The sequence below is a fragment of the Grammomys surdaster genome, unplaced genomic scaffold (assembly GCF_004785775.1).
Source record: "Grammomys surdaster isolate TR1022 unplaced genomic scaffold, NIH_TR_1.0 65, whole genome shotgun sequence".
NCBI classification, from domain to species: domain Eukaryota; kingdom Metazoa; phylum Chordata; class Mammalia; order Rodentia; family Muridae; genus Grammomys; species Grammomys surdaster.
The window spans coordinates 18858689-18883869 of record NW_021604567.1 but is presented as its reverse complement, the minus strand read 5'-3'; the positions used below and the strand labels follow the sequence as shown (position 1 = coordinate 18883869).

At 45.9% G+C, this 25181-nt stretch overlaps 1 protein-coding gene across 5 annotated transcripts in view; it reads left to right on the top strand.

Moving 5' to 3' along the window:
• The window catches only part of Dock9 (dedicator of cytokinesis 9), a 261623-nt gene that overhangs the window by 219675 nt on the left and 16767 nt on the right, over positions 1 to 25181 (top strand). For 3 of the 5 annotated variants that reach the window (XM_028772087.1, XM_028772069.1, XM_028772077.1), the window contains exons 40-48: positions 1671 to 1808; positions 1930 to 2112; positions 3777 to 3890; positions 4409 to 4624; positions 6558 to 6615; positions 8816 to 8922; positions 22228 to 22350; positions 22705 to 22818; positions 24298 to 24444. In XM_028772087.1, the coding sequence (XP_028627920.1) occupies positions 1671 to 1808; positions 1930 to 2112; positions 3777 to 3890; positions 4409 to 4624; positions 6558 to 6615; positions 8816 to 8922; positions 22228 to 22350; positions 22705 to 22818; positions 24298 to 24444 (1200 nt within the window). Of the gene's footprint in view, positions 1 to 1670; positions 1809 to 1929; positions 2113 to 3776; positions 3891 to 4408; positions 4625 to 6557; positions 6616 to 7540; positions 7619 to 8815; positions 8923 to 22227; positions 22351 to 22704; positions 22819 to 24297; positions 24445 to 25181 lie in introns of all 5 variants that reach the window. The other 2 variants (XM_028772053.1, XM_028772061.1) reach the window with 1 other exon arrangement.

The following is a 25181-nucleotide window of genomic DNA, read 5'->3' as shown; positions in this document are numbered from 1 at the left end:
ATTGCGTTAGTAATCAAAGTAATGGTTTGATTGTAATGTTTTTATGCTTGTGTACCATTGTACTGTGTTCTGTCTCTTAGGAGCCTAATGCTTCCCAGTCTTGCTTATGGGTCCCTTCCGTTTCTAGTCTAGAGAGAAAACATTGAGTTAGTGTTACTATCTATGAATGTTGCAAACATATATTTAATCGCTGGGTCTTAGGGAAATGTAACCAAAGTCCTGCTCCCTTTGTTTTAACTTCTTATGAAACACATTTCTTGGGCAGGGGGTGGGGCTTAGCTCAGTTGATACAATACTTGCCTAGAATGCATGAGGCCCAAGGTGTGATCACCACTATCACAGAAACCAGGAGTGGTGCATGTAATCCTATCACATGGGAGACGGAGGTAGAGGCTCACAAGTCCAAGGTCATCCTTGGCTACATAGTGATGGAGACCAGCCTGGAATACAGGGAACTATCTTTTTCTTTAGTAGTAACAGTAAAAATAATGACCCCCCCTCCCCCATATCATGTCACTTTACTACAGTGTGTCCTCTCCTGAGGTGTCGGGCCATCCATGTCCCCCACTACATGTATTTTTAGGAACCCAGTTGAGATAGAGGAAAATACAGTCAACAGACACAGGTTGTGGAACAGTGTGTGCTTACATAGAGGCCCCCTCTGTGGCTGCCACTCCTGGGAGCTTGTTAGAAGTGTCAGTTCTCTGGCCCAAGCCCTGATGTGACAAATGAGGAGCTCTGGGTGGGATCCCCACATTCGAGAAGCTCGCCCTGCTGGGACCTTCCTCAGCCTGATCGCTTCAGTGTAAGGTCTATGCTGTGAAGGTTTGAGTGAGAACACGTTCAGCCGTGTGCACTGTCCCTGGGCTGAGTGAAAGCCTCTAGCCCAGGCCGGCAATGCAGCTTGTTTACTTGCTCTCTGCCTGGACCCTGTGGTGTGAAGAGGCAGGAGACTGGAGGCAGGACCTGTGCAGGGCAGATGCAGATAGAAAGGCTACTTATATAGCCCAAGAGCATCGTGGTGTCTCTCCCACTCCTTGCAGCTAACAGTAGTTGGCAGTAGCTAACAGCTGGCTCTATGCCTGAGGTGGAATTTCTCCATGCTAGGATTTCTGACCTCAGTCTGTGGCAGTAGGAATACACGACTAGCCTTAGAGCCTTTGTCTCACGGGAGAGACTGTCAGGGTGTGGTTTACCGGTGCAGATCCTTGCATGTTTAGGTGATACATGCTGTCCCTCCAAATGACTACTGAGTGCCCAGAAAACCTGGCTGAGGAAGAACCTCACTTTGGGAAGTCACAGGACTCCTGGCCCCCACCCATCAATTCGCTGATACCTGTAATGGCACCCCCATGTTAGATTTCAGATACCACCAAATATCAGCTCCCGAATCCATTGCTGAGCTAATTCATGGTTAAAAATGAGTATCTGGGAACCCGGTCAGTACCAAGGCTGTGAACTGTGCTACAGATTTCTATATTAACCACCCCCTCAGTGGTAAATGTTCCAATGTTCTTTCTTGATCTAGGGGAGCATTCTGTACTTTCCTCAGAGCGCCTGTAGCAGAATCTGTTTGTCTCAGTGCTTGGAAGATACAGTAATTTAGCATATACACAGTATGACATGCCTTCATGTTAGACTTGTCTAATGGTGATGCCAATGTGTTTCAGAACCAGCTCCTAGCTGACCATGGACATAATCCTCTCATGAAGAAAGTCTTTGATGTCTACCTGTGTTTCCTTCAAAAACACCAGTCAGAAATGGCTTTAAAAAATGTCTTTACTGCCTTAAGGTCATTAATTTATAAGGTAGGTTACTTCAAGGCAGTGGTCTTGCCAGTGGTTACGGGTTTCTCGGCTTCTGCCTGGAGTGGAGGCCATCTTGGGAGCGCTGACCTTGCTGCTCTTCCTGCCGTGTGCTTTGTTCTAGTTTCCCTCGACGTTCTACGAGGGGCGGGCGGACATGTGTGCCTCCCTGTGCTATGAGGTCCTAAAGTGCTGCAACTCCAAGCTCAGCTCCATCCGGACGGAGGCCTCCCAGCTGCTCTACTTCCTGATGAGGAACAACTTCGACTACACAGGGAAGAAGTCTTTTGTTCGGACACACTTACAGGTGTGTGTGCTTCCGCTTAGCCAGGGCACGGGTGTCACCGAGGATCACCCTGTCCAACACACTTCCTCATCCGTTCCACCAAAGGCCCTGAGTGGAGAGTTGGAAGTCACATGTGTTGGTAGTGTTTGTTTCATATTCTGTATTCTTACAGAGCCTGGGCTAGCATATCTTATCATTAGCTTGATATCTAGATATTGATTCAGTATTGAGCTGATACTCTGTTGGATCAAGGTACTTAATATTAAATCCTTAAAAAACAGAAACCAAAACCAAAGTAGGTTTCCCCGTCTTCTCTTATGAGTATACCTCCTTACTATCCAGTTAAAATGTCCAGAATTCTTTACTCTGAGAACCAGCTAAGATAACAGCAAGTCCAGTGTGCTTTTGTAGATGTGTTTTCTGTGAGCGTGTGGTGGGAGAACCTTTCCCATCTGTATTTGTCCCTTTCTTAAGTATTAGTCATTGTCTGCAGACCTGATTGCTAGGACTAAGGGCTACAACCAGGTACAGAACAGATCCTCCCCTGGCCCTCATGAAGAGGTCCTTCAGGCCCTGCGCAAATGCAAGGCCAGTATTCTCAGAGTCTTGAGGGAACTAGGAAAAGCCCCTGGTTAGGGTTTCTGGGGAGCAGAGGCAGCTTCTCGAGAGCCTGGATGATGGTGTGTGGCTTGAAGGGTAGTAGGTGTGTTCTGAAGGGTAGTAGGTGTGTTCTGAAGGGTAGTAGGTGTGTTCTGACGGGTAGTGGGCACATTCTGAAGGGTAGTAGGCATGTTCTGAAGGGTAGTAGGTGTGTTCTGATGGGTAGTAGGTGTGTTCTGAAGGGTAGTGGGCATGTTCTGAAGGGTAGTAGGCATGTTCCGCGCCATGGGTGCACTGAGGGAATCACCCATCTGGGAAGCTAGAAAAACCCTTCATGCTTAGAACGCAGGTGAGAAGTCACAGAAGACATGCTGTCAGGCATCCAAATCTTTGCATGTTCGGAAAACCCACCCACTCAGGCTCCAGTTTTAAGAGTAGATCTTAAGGGGTACACGCTTCATCAGCAGAGGACGCTGTGAAGTCTGGGTCAGAGAGGATGGTATTCTGGATGAGGGATGGGGAGGTTGGCAGGGAGAGGGGACTCAGTTGGCAGTCCTCAGTGGTTGTACTCGGATGTAAGGAGGGAAAGAAAGTACAGAGGGCCTCCATGTTGGCACTCAAGCATCCGTGTCAGGGAAATGCTCTTCATAGGCTCCGCAAAGGCGGATTGCCCACTGCACAGTTAGCATTTGCATGTTCTGTTTAAAAAAATGCCTTTTACCCATTGAGTATTTAATACATGTAAGCTCAAAACAAAACTGAGGGGAGAGTAATATGGTTTCCCCTCTTACCCAGAATGCAGCGGGTAAGCAGCCACTCAAGTGGTGTGGATGTGTCTGTTTCTTGTTCTATGCTCTTTCTGATTCACCTTTTTAATTTATGGGCAGATGCATTTGGGAAAACAATCAAATTCTGATTTGAAAGTGATTTAAAACAAATCTCCAACTCTGTTCCCCACACTGGTGGGATTCCCCAGCCCACGCATCTTGCCTTGCAGAGGCTTTGGGCACTTCCTAACTGAACCCAGAAGCTGAATATGGCCATCATATGAAGGTGAATTGATTGCTTGTATGTCTGTCCCTAAGGTCATCATCTCTGTCAGCCAGCTGATCGCAGACGTGGTTGGCATTGGAGGAACCAGATTCCAGCAGTCCTTGTCCATCATCAACAACTGTGCCAACAGTGACCGGCTCATCAAGGTAAGCAACTTCCGTTTTCACCCCAAGACTGCAGGTCATAGGATGTGTGTGCATCAGGAGAAAGTGGGTGACATCATGAGTCCTTCCTCTCCCCTGTCTAGTGGGTGACATCATGAGTCCTTCCTCTCCCCTGTCTAGTGGGTGATGTCATAAGCCCTTCCCTCTCCTCTGTCTAGTGAGTGACATCATGAGTCCTTCCTCTCCCCTGTCTAGTGGGTGATGTCATGAGTCTTTCCTCTCCCTTGTCTAGTGGGTGATATCATGAGTCCTTCCCTGTCCTCTGTCTAGTGGGTGATGTCATAAGCCCTTCCCTCTCCTCTGTCTAGTGGGTGACATCATGAGTCCTTCTCCTCCCCTGTCTAGTGGGTGATGTCATAAGCCCTTCCCTCTCCCCTGTCTAGAGGGTGATGTCATGAGTTTTCCCCTCTCTCCCCTGTCTAGTGGGTGACATCATGAGTTTTCCCCCTCTCCTCTGTCTAGTGGGTGATGTCATAAGTCCTATCCTATCCCCTGTCTAGCATACCAGCTTCTCCTCTGAGGTGAAAGATTTGACCAAGAGGATCCGCACAGTCCTGATGGCCACAGCCCAGATGAAGGAGCATGAGAACGACCCAGAGATGTTGGTAGACCTCCAGTACAGCCTGGCTAAGTCCTACGCCAGCACCCCTGAGCTCAGGAAGACCTGGCTAGACAGCATGGCAAGGATCCATGTTAAAAATGGGGATCTCTCAGAGGTAGGGAGCCTGCCTGCCTCTTGACTGACTTTTTGAGAAATAGTAGTCCTCCTCTATTTATTCCCTGAAGCTACTTTCGAGGAAAATTGTACCATTAATCAAGACAAGCCAATGGAAGCAGTGCAGTGCCTCACACACGTGTGTGAACAGGGGTTCCAGGCCTGGGGTGATCGCCCAGGTTTAGGCATTTTAGTCACTGGAGACAGAGTATAAGCAGTTTCCTGTATATTTATGTAGCTGCCCACTACTTAAAGTACGTTCTCCCGCACTAAGACTCCTCTGTGGTTCAATCTCATAGTAGAATTAGCTTTTCCTGTTACAGTAATGGTAAGGAATCCCATTCTATTTTGGATGTGTAGCAGGTATTTGAACATTCCCATCTGTTCAGAGCAGACACATTGTGGTGTGTATAGCTAGCATGGCTGGGAGACAGACTTCGAACCCAGGACCACACATTTCCTAACTCTCTGGCACTGTACCACCTTCCATGGGCCCTTTGTGCCTTGATGGTGGCATCGTGTAAAATGAGAAATTCAAGAAAACTTAATGACTACATGTAGGTTTTGTGTTCCCGTGAGACCAGTTCAGGGTATGTGGCTAGACACGTTTGCATATGGCAGCCGTGTTACCAACGTGAGAGTGTTCACTTTGGCTCTGACATCTCTGTGGTTAGCCAGCATTCATTGCCTGGCGTCCACTGTCACATGGAATCCTCTACCATAGGTCTCTTCTCCTTTAAAGGTCAGTTGTACTGAGTTCAAGGCTCACCCAATACTAGTGTGACTTCATTTTAACTAACAACAACAACAACCCTGTTTCCAAACTGTGTCACACTCTGAGACCTGTTGTGTTTCATTTCTGTTTTCATGAAAAAAATACCCAAAAGCAACTGAGAGGAGGAAAGTCCAGCTCTGGGTCACAGTCATCACTGGGGGAAGGGGGGGAGATTTGAGGCAGGAGCATCACAGCAACACGGGCAAGAGCAGAGGGAAACACTTGCACCCCTGCTGACTGCCTGCTTGCGGCTCAGCTCGCCCCCCCAGGGGATACCCTTCACGAGATTGCCATTTGCTCCCACTGTAGTTGGCATTGTGCAGGTTCTCAGAGAGCCATCGGTTATTTCCATCCTGTGACTGCTCTCCAGCTGTGTGCTGTGAAACTGTAGTGCCATGTGCAGTGGAAACACTGCCTGTTAAAATCAGCCCAGTGAACAGGACTCCCAGAGGCAGCTCTGTAGGTGTTTGTTCAATACCTAAGGGCACCACATGGTGGCAGCACCCACCTAATGAAGATCGTGCAGGATGCTCGAACCCCATGGTCTCAGTTCCAATACTTGCCTTTGATTTTGATAATAACTAGACATCTTAGTGAAAGGATTTGTTTGTTCTCTCATTTTAAGGCATTTATAGTATTGATCTCTGTGGGCAGGGGGACCTGAAGCAAAAACATGCTGAACACACACATTACCAAGATGCACCCCTAGCAGTTGAGATCACACTGCTCTTCTAGAGGATCCGAGTTTGGTTCCCAGCACCCACACTGAGTACCACACGGCACCTGAACACATGTAGAGGTGGAATTTCAAACAGATTCACAAACACACACACACACACACACAAACAAAAACAATGTTTAAAAATAAGTTAAGTTGAAAGGAAATTTTATTAGCTAAAATGTGAGTCTGGAAAGAAAACCTTTTGTTTAAATACTTGTGTTGCTTTAAGGGAAATGGAGTGATCCTCAGCACACGGGGCTTTTGCACTAAGATACGGCAGTTGTAAATAGGAGGAAAGCCCAGCAGTCACCTGTCATCTGTCCCACGGTTCAGCTTTTAACAGTCGGTGTCTTAGGAGCTAAGAAGAGGGCATGCCTCCTGAAGGCACAAGGTTTTACATGACTCTTCTGAGCCGTTTGTTGTTGTCTTTTATTCCAGGCAGCAATGTGCTACGTCCACGTGACAGCCTTGGTGGCAGAATATCTCACACGGAAAGGTAAGGACGTGCCTGGGCCTCATGAAGACGGCCGTTCGGGAGGATCGGGAGGCAAGGGATTGCACTGCACACACTGCTGGCCTTTTACTCCTGGTTGCAGCATTTAGTTGCCTCCGTGGGCAAAACAACAGCACCAGTGTTATGGAGAGGATGGCATGTTGTCCTAGCTTCGTACTGCTCTGCATAAACTAGCTAATAAGCTTTGCATCTGGCTGCCCCTGACCAGCTAATATGACTTTATTTCCCCTTGAGATACTTTCCCACCAGAACTGTTTGTCAGTGACAGTTCTTTTCTTTTTTCTTTTTTCTTTTCCTTGTTTAAACATTTGTTTTTGGTTTTTCGAGACAGGGTTTCTCTGTATAGCCCTGGCTGTCCTGGAACTCACTCTGTAGACCAGGCTGGCCTCGAACTCAGAAATCCACCTGCCTCTGCCTCCCAAGTGCTGGGATTAAAGGCGTGTGCCACCACCGCCCAGCCGTCAGTGACAGTTCTAAGGAGGAGTTGTTGGACAGCGTTTCTGGACTGTAACCCTGTTGACTTTATTGTGGGAGAAGGCAACCATGCTGGGGGAGGGGGTGCTCCATATTTGTGGACCATGTACTTGTTCCTGAGTTCATTCGTGGTTCCTCTTGGTTAAACAGTTGCCTGGTGCAGCCTTCAGGGTAACATTTGGGGTTCCAGGGAAGCTGGCAGTCTGCATTCACAGTACCAAAGAACAGCAGTCCCTGGCCCAAGCTCACGAGGTGTGCTCTTACAAATCGAGAAACATTATAAAGTCACAGGTGCCAAGGTTGGGAAGTGTCTATTTTGTAGAATGGGGCTGTCAGACATCAGAGACTGAATGAGAGGGAATCAAGGGGGCCGCGCTCACTTAGTATTTCCTGCCGAGTCGTTTTATCAGGTGACGCATTTCCTTGTGTTTAGAAGCTGACCTAACGCTCCAGCGGGAACCACCCGTCTTCCCCTACAGCCATAGCACCTGCCAGAGGAAGAGCCGGGGAGGTGAGCCTGAGGGTCACCCAGCTCCCAGGGTCCCCAGCTGCTCTGTTCATGTGGCACTCCAGGGCTGTGGTGGTGTGTGTGTTTCGGTTCTGCGCGGTTCTGCGTGTCTCTCCCTCTGTACCTGGGCTCTATGGGTCTCTCTCAGCCATCCCTGTGTGGCAAGCACCGAAAGGAAAGAGCTTTGAGCTTTGTGCTTCTCTTAGTACTGACTGAAACACAGTGGTTGATTTTATGTCTTTATTTTAGGGGTGTTAATGTCTCCTTGGGTTCCTAGATCAGAGCTTTTCTTTGGGGACTCTTTACTTTCTATATCAGATCAAGCAAGGCCGTATGAGCACCATGGTGGAAATTCTGGCTAACTCATCACTGACTGGAAATCACTAACTTGGGATTGACTGGAAACCTGAACAAACCTATAGCAGAAATGTCTCTGCCTAACAATCCAAGGCCTTTCTCACGTCACACCACTGATACTGAGCTGGCTTAAGACTGTGTCCCAGTGTCCACCTTGAGCTCAAGGAATTGACCTTTACCCCAATGCTGATACATTGTAGGTAACACTATGGTTCTGAGGCCCAGAACTGCTGCTTTCTGCTTCTTTACACACCCCCTCCCCCGCCCAGACAACTGTTTAGAGGCCAGCCAAGGTAGCCCCTCAGCTTACTTGTCAACTGCCTTTTCCTGGAAGAGGTCAGGAGGGCTCGAGTCTTTGGGTCGTCCTCACTGAATGGATGAGATGCCCAGTTTCTGGGAGGAAGCAACTGTCTTTGAGCCACTTATGTCTCAGTGGTTGGCTTTGGTGTCCCTGGTGCCTAACTAAGTCTCTTCCCACCTAATCAAATTTTCATTTCCATGTTAATTTGCCACTAGCTTGACTCAATCACATTTTTTTCAGCACATAGTTTATTTAAAGGCTGAACGGAAACAAAATCAAAGAGTTGAGAGGCTGGAAGTGAAGTGTAGGAAAATGACTGAAGAGAAGCCATGCTGGACCCCAGCATCCTCTGTGGATGCTGAGGAAATGACTGGAGAGAGGCCACGCTGGTCCCCAGCCTCCTGTGTGGACACTGGGCTCACACGGGAGAGATTTCCACATCAGCCGTTTACTTCCATACAGAAACATACAGAGCAGGAGGAACCCACAAGTCCGAGCCACATTCAGCCTGACGGTGCTCCCTCTGCTCTCTCCCTGCCTAGGCATGTTCAGACAGGGGTGCACAGCCTTCAGGGTCATCACACCAAACATCGATGAAGAGGCTTCCATGATGGAAGACGTCGGCATGCAGGACGTCCATTTCAATGAGGTGAGTGCTGCAGCTCAGGTAGGCTCTCAAGTACAGTCACACACCACATGACATGTCTGTCGTGGTAGCTCTGTACAGCGTGGTGGTTCCACCTGATCTTATCACCTAGTAAACGGTCATGCTGTTTAAATACTCCTTGACATGTTCCTCCAAGAAAATCACTAAGGCCCGCGTTTCACAGCAGTATCTCTGTTTAGGGACACTTGGAGCCTGCTGACCTGTCAGTGCGTCAACTCAGAGCCTTTCTCCCCAGTGCTGCCTAGGCTGAGCCTGCGGTGCTTCTCCAGACAGCTGAAAGCCAGCAGGCAAAGCTACACTGATCTCCTTTGCTAGCCAGCCCTCCTTTCAATGATTTCTGTGGATCGTGAGTTTCATAACTGCCTTAGTCTGCCTTCAGTTTTAGTCAGTGTCTCTAATTCTAGGCACCTCTACCCTGGCAGACATGCAGAACCTCAAGAGTCCAGCCAAGGCTCATGACCAGAGCAGCCCAATGTAGGGCATGGTTCCTGTCTTGGCGTTAAGTGCCGGGGCTAGTCCACCTCCATAGAGACTAAAAAAACCAGCATTTTCTGCAAACTTCCTCACAAAACAGGACAGCAATATGGCCACTTCTGTATAAGGGATGGTTTTGATATTAAACTGGGAACATGAACAAATGCCAGTCTTCTGCTTGCATTTGCTACAGTCTCTCTTCTGGGAATCTCTGCTGCAGGGACACACCTATGTGTCTTTGTGTTTACCTATATGTAACTGTATGTACCTTTGTGTGCACCTGTGTGTACACCTGTATCTTCCTCCCTCCTCACAAACCCAGGGTGGAGTGAAAGAGTGGAAGGAATCCTTTTAGTTCTGCTCTTTTTTGAGGAGAAATGTAAAGTTACCTCCTTGTTCATTTGGAGAGAAAAGAGCAGCAGAGAGAGGCTCATATTGTCTGCCTCCACCCTTTGAACTGTTACTTCTTGACCTGGAGACTGTGTGCAGGCAGCATTACAGCTCTTGACTGTCTTCATGCCGGCGAGGGTCTACGGACAAATGTCTCCTATGACGTAAACCAGACCTAAACGTGGACCCGTTTCTGAAAATGTGCTCTAGAGCCCCTAAGGAAGTCTGAGAGGGCCTTACTGAGTACAGGTCTGACGCTGGATTCCTCTTATGCACCAACAAACACAAAACAGACTGAATAAGAAGGATCCAGGAACTATCAATAATTGGAATTGAAATTTGGGGGGGGGGACTGGAAAAATGGCTCAGGAGTTATAAGGGCTTACCCCTCTTGCACAGGACCCGAGCTTCATCAGGTGGCTATGTAGAAAAAGACTCTTTATCTCAAAACATAAAAAATAAATATATAAATAAATAAATAAATAAATAAATAAATAAATAAATAAAATATATAAATAAAATATATAAAGAGAGGCTCTTAAAGGCAAAAAGTTTAAGAACTGCTGTTGTAAATTATCTTGTCTTAAATGGTTCTCAAGATTTAAAGCTAAATATGAAAAGAGAAGATAGTATATGAATGTACTTTATAAAGTTAAAATATTAAAATGGGGCTAGAGAGACAACTTGGCCATTAAGAGTGCTTGCTGCTCAGTCATAGGGCCCTCTTCTGGTCTCTGTGCATGTGTGCATACATGCACTCATGTGCATATACACTCAGACACACACAGAAATAAGTCTTTTTCTGTTTTTGTTTGTTTTTTTGTTTTTTCAAGACAGGGTTCTCTGTATAGCCCTGGTTGTCCTGGAACTCACTCTGTAGACCAGGCTGGCCTCGAACTCAGAAATCTGCCTGCCACTGCCTCCCAAGTGCTGGGCTTAAAGGCGTGCGCTACCACTGCCCAGCAGAAATAGTCTTTAAAAAAGAATACTGTTAAACTAGGTTTAATCATGATAGGTGAAATTTGCTAGTTATCCTCAGAAGAACATAAGTTGTTAATTCTATAATATATACTGATTACTCCAGTTTTTCACCATGAAATGCCAGGACAGATGGTAGTTTTGTTTTTGTGGTTGGTTAGTTGGTTGGTTGGTTGAATTTTGTTTTTGTTTTGTTTTTGTCTGGTTTCTTTGAAAGCAGTCATGTCCTTGTTTTCTGTTTGGTTAAGCACATCAGCCCTGGGCCAGGCATCCTCTGGAGCTCAGCATTTTGTTTGGAATTAGGTAAGGAAAACAGGAATGCCAAGATCAACTAAGGATTTGAAAGTGTAGTTTGCAGTAACCTGCCCTGCAGGTTAACATGAAGCTCACGTGTGTACTTCTGATCAGGTCATGGACTGAGATAGTTTTGAGAAACTGATGAATTAGCTTCTAAGGCCAGGTGCATACATCCCTTGGAGAAACCTATGGGTGGCACCACCTCTGAGTAAGACTTCAGCGTGTGACAAAGACCACTTTATCAGCTGTTTTCAGAATATGGTTGAGCCACCCTGTCCTCAAAAGAATAAAGTGGGTAAATCTTTAACAAGGTTCATAGTGCATGACAGTCTGTAATGGTTAGGATGATACACTGTGGGGACATAAAATCCTACTGTCAGGATTCAAACTGACAGGAAGTAATCAGTTCTCAGTGACAGGAAAACAGAAACTGCCTTGTTGATCTTCAGGTTGGCTGCTTGGATGTCTCAAAGTAAACAATCTTCGAGGCAGATAATCTGTACCTAAGAGGAAGGAATTACGAGAGCTGGCAGGAAAGAAGCGTGTGACCCCTTTAATCCTCACAGGTCGATATGAGTGAATGCCGTCAGTGCTCTAACACTAAGGTCAGGGAGCTACCTAAGCGTGCACAATTGTCTTAGCAGCAGGCCTGACACCCAGGGAGTGCTTGGTTTGCTTCTCCCTTCCCTGATGAAACCAGCGTGACTTCCGGGTGCCTAGCCACTGATTATACCGAAGCATCCAGTTCCTGTTCTTAATGCTCGCTAAGAAGTTAGGGCCTGGGCCTGCTAGGTTGAAGATTCTGAGTTCTCAAAGGTTCCAGAAATGTACTGGACTCCTGTAACCTTGAAATGACACCCTTCATGTCTGATCCTGTCAGGGGTAGAGGCTGTACATTGGGGAAAGCGGAAAAAACTCTAATAAAGAGACTTTAAAATTTTAAAAAGGGAGCCAAGTCTGGTGGCCAAGACTTGCACCTGTAATCTCAGCACCAAGCGGCGTGCCAGGAGGATTGCTGCAATCTCAAAGCGACCATAGAATGAGAAAGATCGTGTCTCAAAAAAAAAAAAAAAGTGCAGCTAGGAAGACGAAGTAAAATACCAGCTGCTCTCCGTGACCTTTCACCCCATCAAAACCAGCACCCCCTGGGATACTGACTTCAGATGCCAGCATGAGACACAGCCTGGCCCCCCCTGTCTGTGTGCTGACCCCGAGGAAATACTTCTTAGATGTTGATTGTCCCAGCAAAGCAAAGGCTTTGCTTTAGTAGTTCTGGTCTCCTGTTAATCACAGTAGATTCTTCAACCCCAGCTGACCAGAAGCCATAGATTTGTAGTGCAAAATATCACACAAATGGCTTAATGTAGTCTTTGTTTTTCTCTGAAACATCCCAAGCCTGGCCTCCCTTGTCTGTACTGCCCCTGAGTTTATCTTCTAGTTCCCACAACAGCTCACTAAGCTCTGAACACTCAAGGGCTATTTCAAGCCCAAAGTTCCAAAGTCCTGGCAGAGTCCTTCCAAAAAAACAGCATGGTCAGGTCTATTACAGCAATGCCTCACTCCTGGTACCAATATCTGCCTTAGAGTTTCTGTGGCTGTGATAAAACACTATGACCAAAAGCAAACTAAGGCAGGAAAGGGTTTATTTCACTTACAGTTCCACATCACATTTTATCATCAAAGGAGGTCAGGACAGGAGCTAAAGGCAGGAACCTAGAAGCAGGAACTGTTGCAGAGGCCATGGAGGGGTGCTGCTAACTGGCTTGCTCCCCATAGCTTGCTCAGCCTGGTTTACTATAGATCCAAGGACCACCAGCCCAGGGATGGTATCACCCATAACAAGTTAGGTCCTCCCGTATCAATCACCAAGAAAATGTCCTACAGTCTTGCCTTGATCTCATGGAGGAATTTCCTTGATTGAGATGCCCCTGTCTCAGATGACATTAGCTGTGCTGAGATGACATAATATTCGCCATCACATATGGTGTCCTCTGGGGTCACAGCAGCTACATTTTTACCCTCTTTAAATTAAAGATGTGGAGGGAGATACAAATATGAGCTTTAACTGGAACCCACCCATGGCCCATCGCAGCCTAGGAGTCAGGAGATTGGGGTTCCATGTTAATGGATCATGGAACCATGTTAATGTGTCCATTTCAGGGCCAAGAGGGACTCTGGATGAGAAGACAGAAAACAGCTTATCCTTTTTACTCACCTCTACCTAACCCCACATCAGTACCAGTGGTAGTCTGCCCTTCTTCAGCTCTCACAGTATGAGGTTTCTTTCTCTTTCATAGTAGGGATAATGCTGTGTTTTCCACACTAGTGTAGGTTTAGGTATGGTGTCTGTGGTCCTTAGGTAAAAGAATACTGTTCTGGGGGTCGTGGACATGAATTTGATGAAACTGACCAACAGAGCATGTTCTCTTGTGTGTGTTTAAGAGGAACACATATAAATCAGGGATGATTATTAATTGGATGGTGTGAATGTAACTGGAAGCTTGCAGGAACTGAGTTATGCATTTTCCTTAGAAGCATTTATCTTCATAACTTCATTGATGGATGGATGGAAAGTGGAACCACTCCCACCCCTTGGTTTAAAAGAATTGACTACCACCAGCATATTGGCTATTGTCTTAATTACGCAATAAATCCCACCTGTCCAGAGTCACCCCTGAGTACAGGGAATACTGTATGAACTCAACCCAGCAAGTCTCTGGTTTCCTTTAGACAAAATCACTTCTGTTCTGAAACAACCCCCTGGTAACAGAAGAAGTGTTCATATCTGTAGAGCATCTCAGAGGACAGAAATCAGCAGAGTAGTCAGCGATTCTGTTTGTACCTCGTCCTAACATCAGCACTTGTAACCCCATCTAACCTTCTTTGCCTTAACTGGGAGTGTTCCAGAATCATCTAAGTCACGTGCATTCGTTCACTAGACGGTGATTCTTCCAGACAGCATTGATCACAGAAGGGGCCTTGGCCATAGAGCTTGCATGGCTGTTCTGTCCCTGGCTGACACCGAGCATGCTTTATTCTGGACTACTTGCTGGGCTTCCTTGGCAGTGAGCTGCATGATAGAGATACGAAGCAGGGCAAGATGAAACCATGGCTTCAGATGTTTTCTTCCCACAGAAGAAGAACACCTAATTCACAGTCCCCAAGATTCAGAATTAGAAGTTGTCTGAGTTCCTGTGTCCTGGGAATTTCTGTTTTGTCTTGTTAAATCATCCATAAACTAACCATATGAGCCCAGTGCTAGCCAAGGGGGCTGTGTAAACAAGGACCTGCCCCGCAGGCTTTCCTTTAATGCAGTAGCACCCTAACTTTCATGTGCTTAGGAGTCACCTGATTCCTGTTACAAATCCTGATCACGCTCACTTGACTCCTCATCCCCAAACTCAGTTAAGTATAGGTGGGATACAAGAAGCAGGTTTGGTTTTTTTTTTTTTTTTTCAGATTTTTTAAACCAACCAACAAACAAACAAACATGTGTTTATACACACCAGAAGATGTTGGGTCTTCTAGAGCAGGAGTTACAGGCTGAGTGCCAGACATGGGTGCTGGAATCCAAATGTGGGTCCTCTGGAAGATCATGCCCGAACAGTAGACATGGAGATGGTGTCTGGCTCTATTTTAATGATTACATTGATTTCGTCCTTAGATAGAACAGGTGACATGTATGTGGAAAGTACCACACACAAATGCTTTCTTGCGTGGGAATTAATTATAGTGTACATACACACAGGTGTGTGTGGGTACACACCCATTAGTGTGTTAACTGTAGTGCACATGCACACAGGTGTGTGGGTACACACCATTAGTGTGTTAATTGTAGTGCACACATGCACAGGTGTGTGGGTACACATCATTAGTGTGATTAATTGTTAATACACAGGTGTATGCACACACCATTAGTGTTATGTTTCCACAGACATGCTCAACACCCTCAGTTATGTTAGTACGATGTCCCTATGAATGAAACTAGCTAATTTTGTTTTTTTTTTTAACTTCCTCAGTAGCTTATGGATTTCATGCGTTAATATTCTTAAGTCTAGTCCATAAAATGTGTGCTTTATGGATACACAGAGCCCCTCCCCAGCCTGTTCCTGTGCATGCCAGTGATTATGAGAAGTAGCTTAGTGTGTGTTTGTCCAAGGTGGGAAGCCCATCGAGCATTCTGCTTGACTGCTATTCTGCCCATTGTGTGGCTTCCTTCTGGTTTCCAGGGAAAGTGATTGCTGATTCAAAGTAAATGGAATTTCTGCTTAGAATTTCATATGTATGCTCAAGTGTTTAGTTAGCATGTCTTAGTTTTATGATCCTTATAATTTTATATTGATATATACGGTATATTAAACTTAACTATCTATGATTACTGCCTCTGATTTCTGTCCAGAGCCTTGCTGCCTTGTGAAGGAGCTGTAACTGTCTAGATTTAGAATTAGCATTAGTTTGAATAATTCACCACGGATGCCTCAGTGTTGAGTAATCCACACTGGATGCCATGAGAAAACAGTTTAGAGTTTTTATGCATTGTTATGTGTATAGGTGTTTCATCTCAATATATGTCCCTGCACCATGTGCGTGCCTGTTGGATTCCCTGGGGACAGAAGTTACATACAGTTGTGAGCCATCACATGGGTGCTAGGAATTGAACCCTTCTCCTCTGGAAGAGCAGCCAGTGTTCTTAAGCACTAAACCATAGGTTTGTTCTATTTGCTTTTAGTTTGTTTTGGGGGGGGTTGTTTTTGTCTTTGTTTTTTAGAAAACCTATACTGATTCTGCTTTTTGTAGCATATATTACCATTTCTTTGCAGTAAGAAATGCATTTGAGCTGTTAGACTATGGATCCTGAATGCCTTCTGATCAAGAAAGGGAGATAAAACAATATTCCATAGGATGTAAGCGTGGCTGACACGTTTCTTTCCTAATTAGTGATGACAGTGAATGTATTTTGGTGATGACATTTCTGTCTGTTTCATCAAACTCTATCATTCCTAGCCATCCTGGGATGTCTCTCCAGTTGAACGACATCTTTCTGTGCACATGTAACAGATTTTCCTCTAATGAACTTAACTATCTACATCCTATGATACATCATACACTATTTGAATTCCGGGTGCATTAAACCACTTCCTTTTTCTAGGTTGACTAAGCCAGAGTAAAACTGTATTTAAATCTTTACCAGACAGGCCTGTAGGCACGGCTGTGGAGCATCTTCTTGACTAATGATCAATGAGGGAGGGCCCAGCTCCTTGTAAGTGGTGCCTGCAGGGCAGGTCACTTGAGACTCAGTGGCTCACACTGCCGGTAACTCAGTTCCGGGGCATCTGATACCCTCTTCTGATCTTCTCAGTCTGTGCTTGCCCATGGTACACATACAGACAAGCAGACACGTGTGAATCGTTTTTAAAGATACGTTTTTAAAGAAATTATCCCCATTAAATAACTTAATTCCTTTTTTTTATGTAGAAAACTTTGAGTTTGCCACTGTGGTGTGTTTAATCCTGACTCCCCTCATCCTCCCCATGCCTGGACACATGGCACAGACTCTCTGGCCCATCAAACTATGTGCCAGTTCACGTATCATGTGTCTTAGTTAGCATTTCTAATGCTGTGATAAAAACACTGTGACCAGAAGCAACTTGGGAAGAAAAGAGTTTGTCTTCCTTTATCTTCCAGGTAATGGTCCTTTACTGAGAGAAGTCAAGGCAGGAACTCAAGCAGGCCAGAAACCTGGAGGCACAAGGCTGCCTCCAGGGCAAGGAGCAATGGAGAGGCGCTGCTAAAGGCTGGCTCAGCCTGCTCTCTCCTCTACTCTAGGACCACCTGCCCTGGGGGGCACCTGCCCTGGGGACACCTTCCATGAGGGGGGCACCTGCTCTGGGGACCACCTGCCATGGAGGGGACACCTGCCACGAGGTGGGGTACCTGCCCTGGGGGGCACCACTTACAAGGGGCTGGGCCCTCCCACATTGAGCATGAATCAAGAAAATGCCCCACAGCTTTGCTACTGGCCTGTCTGGTAGAGGCATTTTCTCATTTTTTTCTTCCCAACTGACTCTAGCTTGTGTCTACTTATCTTCCCTTCCCCTCGTATTTGAGTAGACACCACTCCTCTGAGTTCCTCACTCACTGTGAATTCTTTACTGAGCGCTTACTGCCATCTTGCATGAACTCACTGTGGTCTCCTACATAGAGCAGGAAGTGCTATTCTGTGACCCGTCTCTACCAGCTGGTGGTTCTGTGTCTCCAATACATCAGTTCTGCCTGCTAAGAATGCTTGTGTAAGAATCTCTTTGGGGCGGGGCAACCCCCCTCTCCACCACACAGCCGAACAAAAACCATCTGTATTTGTTAGGTTTTATTGTCTCTATGACAAATGCCTGAGAGGAAACCATTCAAAAGGAGGAGAGCTTTACTGACCAGCTCAGAGGCTTGCCTTATGTGGTCTAATGGCTCCATTGTTTCTGGGTCAAAGAGAGGTCAAATCACAGCAGAAGCACGAACGTTCACCTGATGGTGGTTGGGAATGAAAGAGAGGGTGGCAAGTGCCAGGGACAAGACAGTCCCCACAGGCTTTAAAGGTACACCCTTAGTGTTCCGTACAGAAACGACATGACATCTGTGCTTTGGGTTTTGAATGAGTGCAGGTTTTAGTTTTGGTTTGGGGTTGGGTGGGGTTTTTTTTGTTTGGTTGGTTTTTTGTTTGTTTGTTTGTTTTGTTTTGTGGGTTTTTTTTGTTTTTTTTTTTCAAACAGGAGTAAAAGGATGAATAGCAAGAAGCAGATACAAGATAGAAACGGCCTACTCACAACAACACATTATTGTATCTAACACAACTTCCTGCAAAAACAACTTGAATAGTCAGTGGGGAGAGCTGGCAAAAATCAGGCCGCTGCAGCATCCAGCAGAAATGGCCAAGGAAGCCCCACTGGAACCATCATGCTGGACTCCTGGGCGAGAGGTTTCCAGGCCGAGCAGAGCTTCCTCTCCACAAAGGTCCCAGCCTCTCTTTTCCACCCCAGGCATTCTTAGACCATGGGATAAAACAACAGTAGCTTCTGTTGGGAACTGGTTAGCTTGTGGCTGTTCTCACGGAGGCAAGATTTTTAACACCCAGTGTTTACTCTTTCATTTCTCCTTGACACTGCTCTTCAGAGCAGCCTGCCCTGGGGCAGTTTTGGAGGACACTAGAAATAGATGTGTTTGAGACTGAGACGAGCCTTCCTCATTCCCAAAGACTGCTTTCAACTAGTTACTAACAACATATGACAGTTTGCCAGCCTAACTTCTCCCTAGTGACCTGCTTTCTCCATCTGTGCCCCAACTTCTAAAATTCCCCCACTATCTGGACCGAGCCTTCAGCACCACTGAAAACACACTCCCCATGCTTGGCAGAAATCTGCTGAGCCGTTACTAATTGCAAAGATGTGACTTGAGTAGATTTGGCTTTGTGTTCCTGGTGTCAAACATGCTCCTGTCTACACAGTAAGCGTTTGATTAAAATGTCTGGGGCAGAGGGATGGCCAATTGGAAACTTTTAAAATCATTTCCAACTTTTTTAACTCCTTGAGAAAATTTTACGACTCTTCTAGTAATGTCACATCAGAATCGTTGTAGATTCCTAACACTGTGGCATGTGTCTGGAATCCCAGCAGTGGGAGGAAGATGCTAGAAGGTACTGAACTCAAGACAAGCTGGAACTCTATGGAGTTTCTGTCTCAAAACCGTGTTCAAGAAGGTGCGGTAGAGAAACTGGGAACATGACTGCTCCTTGGTATAGGAAGGTTTTATTGAGAGAGGGGGGAGGGGCTGAACACAGACAGAGGACTGGACCTGGCCGGCCAGGGCTGGAGAACTGGGAGAGAACAGTGGAAATAGTGAGAGACCTGAGATCCTGAGAGAATTCTAGAGAACTCTGAGTAAGACAGTAAGTGGACGTAAGGACAGCCAGAGACCGGACTTTAACTGTGTAACAGTGCTGGTGATGCCGAGGGAGCCAGGAGGCAGCACTGATGTGCAGCCACACATAGCTGTCTGTCTGTCCACCAGGGCTAAGGGAAATGACTCCTGTTAGTAGAAGGGGATCATCTTCACAAGTTCCCGGGGAACACCGGCTTTTGCCTAACTGCCAGCAGGCCCCCTGTAGCCCAGGTCTAGCGCCTCTCTAGATATATGAACTGCCTTTTGGAGTTTGGGGAATTGGAGTTCCCTTTGCACCTGATAAAAACAAACATAATTTACTTCTGACTTTTATTACGCTATAATTGCTAAGGCAACAGAATTAAAGTTACTTAGTGTTCTTTTATGATCCGCAATAAATAGGTGCCGTCATTCTGTGTCTCTGCAGTGTGACCATGGCAACTAGTAAAACCAACTGTACTTCTTCACAAGAAGTTTACGTTCATGGTAAACCTGGATATTAGAGTGCAGGGACAAAATGATTACACTGCAGAATAGTTTAGAAATAAAGCCATCCCCTTGGGAAACGGTTTCCTCGAACTCCTTCAGTTGCCTCTGTGTTACCATGGCAACACCGAGATGCAGTGCTTGGGAAATACATGTTGGTGATGGGCCTGACCTAAGATCTGTGAGAAACGCAAGGCTTTGATAAATCTCGTCAGCACCTCTCCCACACCAAGGAGTTATTGGCACGTGGTATTGCTAACATCGCTGAGAAAAATATAAATCTGCTTCCCAAGAACTGCTTGGTTACTGACTGTGTATGTCAGGGACTGTGAAAGAATAGGTACCCTGTAATAAAAGGATCTTTTAAAGCAAAATTAATACAAAGTAGAAAGTAGTCATTGAAATGTGAGAAGCTTAACTGGCTTGTAAATTAACATACAGAGCCTACAGACTTCAGCGCTCTGGGGAGTGGGGTCTGCTCTGACTGAGCTGCTCAACAGCAATGAGAGGAAACCTCAGACTCATTCTAGTTATAGTGTGAGTGTGACTATGAAATTACACAAGCCTTATTTGTATGCTTTTGCATTTAGCCTTTTTTAAATAAGCAGTGGAACATGAAGAAATATTTGACGTGTTTGTTGTGCTAGACTGTCCATTAGAAAAGACTAAAAAATAAAAGCAGGACAGACATTTTTATAATGTAAATGCAAAAGAGACAGGATGGCTCTGGAAAGTTCTCTGGGTTCTTTGCATCCGTTCCGGTGGTTACTGTGTACATCTGGCTTTAATGAGCGCTACAATAAAGCCTGAGATGACTGTTATACCTTTTTATAGGTATTGGTGGTGCAGAGTTCAGTCCCACAAATGACAATTTTATGATGTGTGTCATAAATATGGCACAGGAGTTAAACAGGCTTGATTGTGCAGTATCATCTGACAGGCTAATTAAAACGATATTTTCTTTGGCTTTATAAACCATGGGCATTGGACCTGTGATGATCAGTAGTCTACATTTGGGAAACGTTGTATGAAATTCTGGAAGAACTAGTAAAAAATGAGGAAGGAGAAGGGCACATGGGATTAGGCATGTGGCTCCATTGATACAGAGCTTGCCTGGTATGTGTGAAACTCTGTGTTCAATCTTCCACACCATATAAAACCGGATGAGTCCAGCCTGGGATACATGAGCTATCTCAAAACAATAACAATTAAAAACAAAAAAGAACTTCCCTGTCCCCCTCACCACCTGTGGCAGGTAGGAGGGCTGGCTCCTAGGGCAGGAGAACAGGAGAGCAAGCCCTGCCCCTTGCCAGGCTGCAGCATTGGGTGAGTGAGCTGGGCCAGTGTTGGACAGCTTGCCCTGGTGGTGTGGGTGTGGGAGAGCTGGTAGGCTGACCAACTCAGCTACCACCTAGCCTCAGATCCATGGCTCTGATTTGGCCATCTATGAACTGCTGGAGCACTTGAAGGGGCCCAGCTTTGGATCTGATCTGCTGATCCGAAGCTGCAGGACCTCTATAACACAGGGCAACAACAGGATATTGAAGAAGAGTCCTGGTGAGGATCCAGTAATTAATAGTGTAGGAGAAGCCACACCAATGACTCATTGCAATGAACATTTGCAAGTAAAGATGTATGAACAAAAGGGTATACTGTGGGACGGATTGTTTATTTTCTTTGAGGGGGAGGTTACAAGGGCAGAGGACAGATAAAAAGGGAGGGAGAGATGAGTCAGGTTGGGGTTCATGATGTGAAATTCACAAAGAATCCATTCCAGTGTTAGAGAAGGGACAAATATGCTTACCTTATTGAGCTCAAGCCTTTAACAAAACTGTCATTGGTCAAGGCAGAAGCAGGCTCTTCAGTCCCTTTCCATGGCCCCAGGAGGCTCTCAGCTGCCTCTCTTGTGTTTGCCATTTCCGTCTGAGCATTCCAACTTGGGAGCCTAAAACTGACAGTCATAGCACCGTGATGAGCCAGTGTCTGAGGCTAAGAAGAAGAAGATAATTACAATTAAACCATAGTTGGTATTATCTCCAAACTGTAAGAGTTCACAGAAAGCAGGGAGCTGGGATTACTCCTATAATTGCCAAAGGAAGGAGGGAAAGATGTTGGGGAAACAGGCCTAGGTCCCACCATACACCATCCCTAGATAACTTCAAGATGTTTAGTTGGAGTTGAAGCCATGCTTAGTAAAGCTCCCTGTCTCAACGTGGTTAGACTTTGTTCATCAGAAAGGAAAGCTAATAACAAGAGCTGAGAGCTTGTGGGACTCTACCAGCATCAACTTTCTATCACTTCTTAAAAAGTTTTATGTATATGAGAGTTTTGTCTGTGTGAATGTATATGTATCACATATATACAGTGCCCACAGAGGCCAAAAGAAAGGATCAGAGTCCCCACAGCAAGAGGTACAGACCGTCGCGAGCTGCCCAGTGTGGGTGCTGAGAACTGGACCTGGGTCCTTTTCAAGAGTAGTGAGTGCTCCCAACTGCTGGGCTGCCTGGGCCCCAGCTAGTCTACCTGTTTAGTTCTTGTATGCAAGCATGATGTGGGGGGAGAAAGCCCCTTAAGGAACTTGGTGTAGTGAGTTGTTACAGTCACGGGATTAGTGCTTTAAAATCGTGCATTATAACTTCCACCACAAGCAGCCTTTGGGCTGTACATTCCACAGGAAATGCAATGGCAGGTTCTCCATGATCTCTCCTGACCCCACCCTTCCTCTTCGATCAGGATGTACTGATGGAGCTCCTGGAGCAGTGTGCAGACGGACTTTGGAAGGCGGAGCGCTATGAGCTGATCGCTGACATCTATAAGCTTATCATCCCCATTTATGAAAAGCGGAGGGACTTCGAGGTATGCGACTATCTTCCTGTTTGACACGCCCCAGACCTCATGCAGAAGCCAGCAGCTGCCTTTGCAGCGATGCCCGGGTGGACTCCCACTCTCCAACGGTCACCTCAACGGCTGTCACCAGTCACTATCAGTAAAGATTGTCAGACTTCACACACCCAGGCCTCACCTATGTCTTGAACTGCTAGGGTCTCATCCCAACACCGAACTTGGGATGAGTTTCCCCAAACAGAGTTCTAGGCTAGTCAGTAAAGTGCTTGCCCTGAAAGCCATAGGACCCGGGTTCAATGCCCAGAACCCACATAAAAATCCAGATGTGGTGGCGCATGCTTCCATGTGTTCTGTTCTGCTTTCCAGAGACTAGCCCATCTGTATGACACGCTGCATCGTGCATACAGCAAAGTGACGGAGGTCATGCACTCGGGCCGCAGGCTCCTGGGGACCTACTTCCGGGTGGCCTTCTTTGGACAGGTGAGCCTTTCTGGCATTCACTAGGCGGTTCCTCATCTTCCTTCTGTTAAAGTGGTATCTTGGGAATTTTCATTCTATAAATGCTAATGTGATAAATTTGTCGTATGGACTGTGGCTCTTATCTTCCTCCATAGTAAACTCTCTACTTTTTTTTTTCCTTTCTTCCTATCTTTCCTTTATTACTTAAGGCAGCGGTAAGTCCCTCCTCCCTAAGGAATTCTTAGCATCAATCATCTTTTGTTCTTCCTGTGTGGTTTGCAAGTTTCCTTTTCAAGTCTTGTTTGTATACTGTCTAGTCATTTCAAACTCCAAAAAGAAAATTAACATTTTATTCCATTCACAGAAATCATCAGTTTCCTCACACATCAGTATTGCATGTTTTAAACCACAATTCAGACCTCCTTTGTGCCTGTGTACCTCAGTGTTTCATACACTGTCTGCGCAGGTGGTTACCATCATAACCCTTGGGCAGCCCTGTTGGAGGGGGATACTCAAACTTAAGTTTTAACCTCAGGCTCTAACATCATTAAATGCAATAGATTATCATCCAGTTTACTTAGGGCATGTGGTTTTTCTGTGAGCACTTTATAACCTTCAATTTCTTCTGTTATTGTCTTTTATAACTTTATAGCAATACCAGTTTACAGACAGTGAAACAGATGTGGAGGTAATTACAGTAAATGCTTCTAAAGCAAGTAACCTTAGTGAAGTGACTGCCTCTAAACTCCCAGTTTGATGTGGACTGTTTGTTTGTTTCATGTTGGCCTGGTTTTTCTGTTTGTTTGTTTGTTTGTTTGTTTGTTTGTTTTGGGGGGTTATTTGTTTACATATATTACATTTTTTATACCATTTTCTCTCCTGTTACTTCAAATGAGAAACTTTCTGAACATTAATTTCAAATATTAACCCCAATCTGAACATTTTAAATTTCAACCTTTTTCACTTCCCATACAGTTTTAAAGCTGTAGGCACACATGATTGGTGCTACACCAGTAATGGCTGGCTGTCATGAAAGCATTCTCTAATTCTGTGCTGTTGGCTGTCAGCGGTCTTCTTTTCAACACTAAAGCATAATCAAATTCACTCGAACTTTATGTCCTTTCTGCCCGATCTACTCCAGACCTGATGTGTGTCCCTGGTGTGTCACACACGGCTGGTCATTTCTCCCTGTGCCCTGTCTCTTGGGAATGTGAAACAGGATTTAACTCCCATTAAACTGAGAGCATGATGTCTCAGGCCCCAGATCCTTCATTTCACCCAACATCGAGTTACTTCATGAGTCTGCCCTTGTGTGCCCTCCTTTTCCTTTGCACCTTGACTCCGAGGTAGAACCCTTCCCCCTGTATGGACGGCCTGCTTAAGTGGGTTTACCGTGGTCTCATCTTCCCGTTGATTTTTTTGTTGTTGTTCCTGTTTTTCACTGTTGTGGTCAGCGGCTGGCACACTCGGGGACTCCACTAACTGTGCTCATCCTCACAGGGATTCTTCGAAGACGAAGACGGGAAGGAATACATCTACAAAGAGCCCAAGCTCACGCCTCTGTCAGAGATTTCTCAGAGACTCCTTAAACTTTACTCAGATAAATTTGGTTCCGAAAATGTCAAAATGATACAGGATTCTGGCAAGGTACGACCACTGTCGGATAAGCCTCCTAGCAACTTTTTAATGATTATGTGATTGGCTGTCGAGCATGCGCTCACAAATGTGAAGGGGGCGGTAAGGAGAGTTGTCCTTGACTGACAGGTGTGCTCGCTTCCCCTCGTAATTGCCTGACTGTTCTTCATTGCATAATTTAGCTGGGATGGGGGGAAATGCCTGTAATCCTCAGGACTCTGTAGGCTGAGGCAAGAGGATCACACCTTACAAACCAGCCTAAGCTAAGTAGTGAGACCTTGTCTCAAAAAAAAAACCAGAAACAGAAGTGTCCTCTTTTACCATGTAATTGACTTACCACTGGCTGTTCTGTCGCAGACGGCTCCAAGGTTGTCCCTCACTGTCTGTGACTTGACTGCACCCCTGGTGATTAAAGCTCGGACAGACCAAGTAGGTCACTCTCTAGCCAGAGTGACTGAGGAGTGAGACCTGCTTTCTTTAGAGTGGTCTTTCTCTGATGCTTGGATCTCAGGAGGACCCTTCCCACACCCACACAGTTGTCCTGAGCACTCATGTATCCCACCCTGTCCAGTTGACCAGGAACCTGGGTGTGCCTCTGCTTCCCAACTCGAACCAAAGGTGCACCTTTGTTCTTCGCATTTTAAAACTGTTCTGGTTTAAACTAAAGGAAATGGGGCGAAGGCTTCTGCTGCCAGATGCAACAGCTACCCAGACTCCTCGGACTCTAGTCAGGGAGGTTAAGAGGAAGA